General features: G+C 44.9%; 1 protein-coding gene across 1 annotated transcript; it reads left to right on the top strand.

Moving 5' to 3' along the window:
- The first annotated feature begins 271 nt into the window (after nt 1-271).
- Nucleotides 272-940, top strand: DEFB136 (defensin beta 136). Its single transcript, XM_039875776.1, has 2 exons — nt 272-326; nt 771-940. Exons 1-2 carry the CDS (start codon nt 272-274, stop codon nt 938-940), a joined length of 225 nt encoding a protein of 74 aa, XP_039731710.1.
- Nucleotides 941-2,019: the final 1,079 nt, after the last annotated feature.

The raw sequence follows: 2,019 nt of genomic DNA, 5'->3' as shown, positions 1-2,019 counted from the left end.
TAGAGAAAATGTTCAGGCCCAGGCACGACAACTGGTCTCTGCTCCTGTTCTGCCTTGACTGAGTCCCTTTTTCTCCCACGATTTGTAGAAGAAGAAGTAACATGGAATGGCCCAGGGACTCTTTTTTCTAACCCTGAAGAAGGCTTTCTCCTCTGGGTGCCCTTCCAGGTAGAAGGAGGCCAGCCCCGGCCAGCCCCGCCCAGCTCTATAAAGGAGCCTCCCAGGCAGCCAGCCACCTGCAGGAAGTCCCAGCTCTGTGCCTTCCTCAACGATGAGGCTCTGTCTCTCTGGGTTACTCTTCCTCCTGGTGATCTCATTGCCTTCAGGTAAGATGGTGGGTACAGGTCTGATTGTGAAAGTGGGGTTTTCTTCCAAGGACTAAGGCACTTAAAAACCCCTATGGACATAAGCCCAGCAGGAGGACACCAATAACAGATGGACCTGCAGGCTGGGGATGTATGTTAGTGGTCTCCAGCCCTGCTCATCTGTTGCTACATCCTAAAGGTCTGCTGCAGCTTGAGAGAGGGGGGCTAGCTTCAAGACAATCATGTCACTATTGAGCTATCCAAATTCCTATTTCCCTTCATTCTCCTCTGATTAGCCTCAGACTCGGCCGTCCTCACTGAGATGTGGTTAGGAGGTAAAAGGACAGAATCCAAAAAGTAAATCATAAAATAATAAACCATCCACTAGGGAGAGAGGGCAGACCTAGAATTTCTCCCAGCTTCTTGAAGACTGATTTTTCTTTTCTTTTCTTTTCTTTCTTTCAGGGAATGGTTTTTTAAAAACTGATGGAGCAGAAATATATACCTGCACTTTGCGTGGTGGCAAATGTTTCCTTGGCTGTAAACTCGGATGGAAATGGATTGCATTCTGTCACAACGTGATGTCTTGTTGCAAAGTGGCGAAACACAAACCTTACCTGCTCAATGAGCAATGACCCTCATCTCATGGGTCCCATTAAAAGGATATGTGAATGGCTGAGAAAACAAAATTCCTTACCTGTGTGTAAACATTATTAACAAGCCTTGGGTAGCTGTTGAGGGCCAGATTCTGGCCAATTTACTGGCAAATTTTCAGAAGTATTTTGTAAACAGACACTGCAGCAAAATGAATTTCCTGTTCTCCCATTTCCAATCACTAATCTCTATTTCAAATTCAGATTTAGTTGATTAATACATGACTGCACGCTAGAGGATATCACATTGCCTGAGCCTAATAGCAGTAGCTTACCGTGTGCCAGTCACACTTTTAAGCGGTTTACATATATTAAATCACTTTATCCTCACGACAAAATTTATTATTTCTCCCATTTTGCAGATGAAGAAACTTTTCCAAGATCACACAAGTAGTAAGAGTTAGTTAGCACTGGATTTGAACCCAGACAATCTTGAACCAGTGTCTTTGTGGTTGAGTTAGACCCTCTCTCAATTACTAAGCATAGGAATTTAGCTGGAAGTATTGGTTGCAGTTTGTAGTGATTGTAGACTGAAGCCCAATGAGGAATCAAAGATCCAACTAGATTCATGAAACAAGCCCTTCACCGCAGTGGATGAAATGAGCCACACAGAGCCACACAAAAGGTAGAGCTGTCTGCAGCATTGTTCCAACAGCACTTCTGTGTCCCCGCCCAGAGGCAGAGGTCATAGATCTTCATCAAGACCCTTGTCATTATCTCCTCAGAAAAAAGAAATGCCGCTGAGTTTCAGGGCTTTCCTTCTCCAAGGATGTGTCTGAAGGAAACACTGAATACCTCTGATGGGATGCTAAGCAGTGCTCCATTCCTCTAGATTACCTGCCTGCTCAGACAGACCCCTCCAGACCCTCTAATCTTGAACACTCTAACAAAAAAGAAAACCGGAAGTCATCACACGTCCACAGGGCTAGCCTCCCCAGGGCATTGATTGTGGATTGTGTCTAGAGAGGTACTGTGGTGCCAGGTACCTACCTGTATTTGCTAATTTAAATCCACCCCCTAACCGAAAGAAAAGGAGAAATGATGCAAAAGCTCACAAAGTA

The sequence above is a fragment of the Pteropus medius genome, unplaced genomic scaffold (assembly GCF_902729225.1).
Source record: "Pteropus medius unplaced genomic scaffold, Ma_sr-lr_union100, whole genome shotgun sequence".
NCBI lineage: Eukaryota > Metazoa > Chordata > Mammalia > Chiroptera > Pteropodidae > Pteropus > Pteropus medius.
Note: the sequence above shows the minus strand (reverse complement) of the source record. Positions and strands in the feature narration are given on the sequence as shown.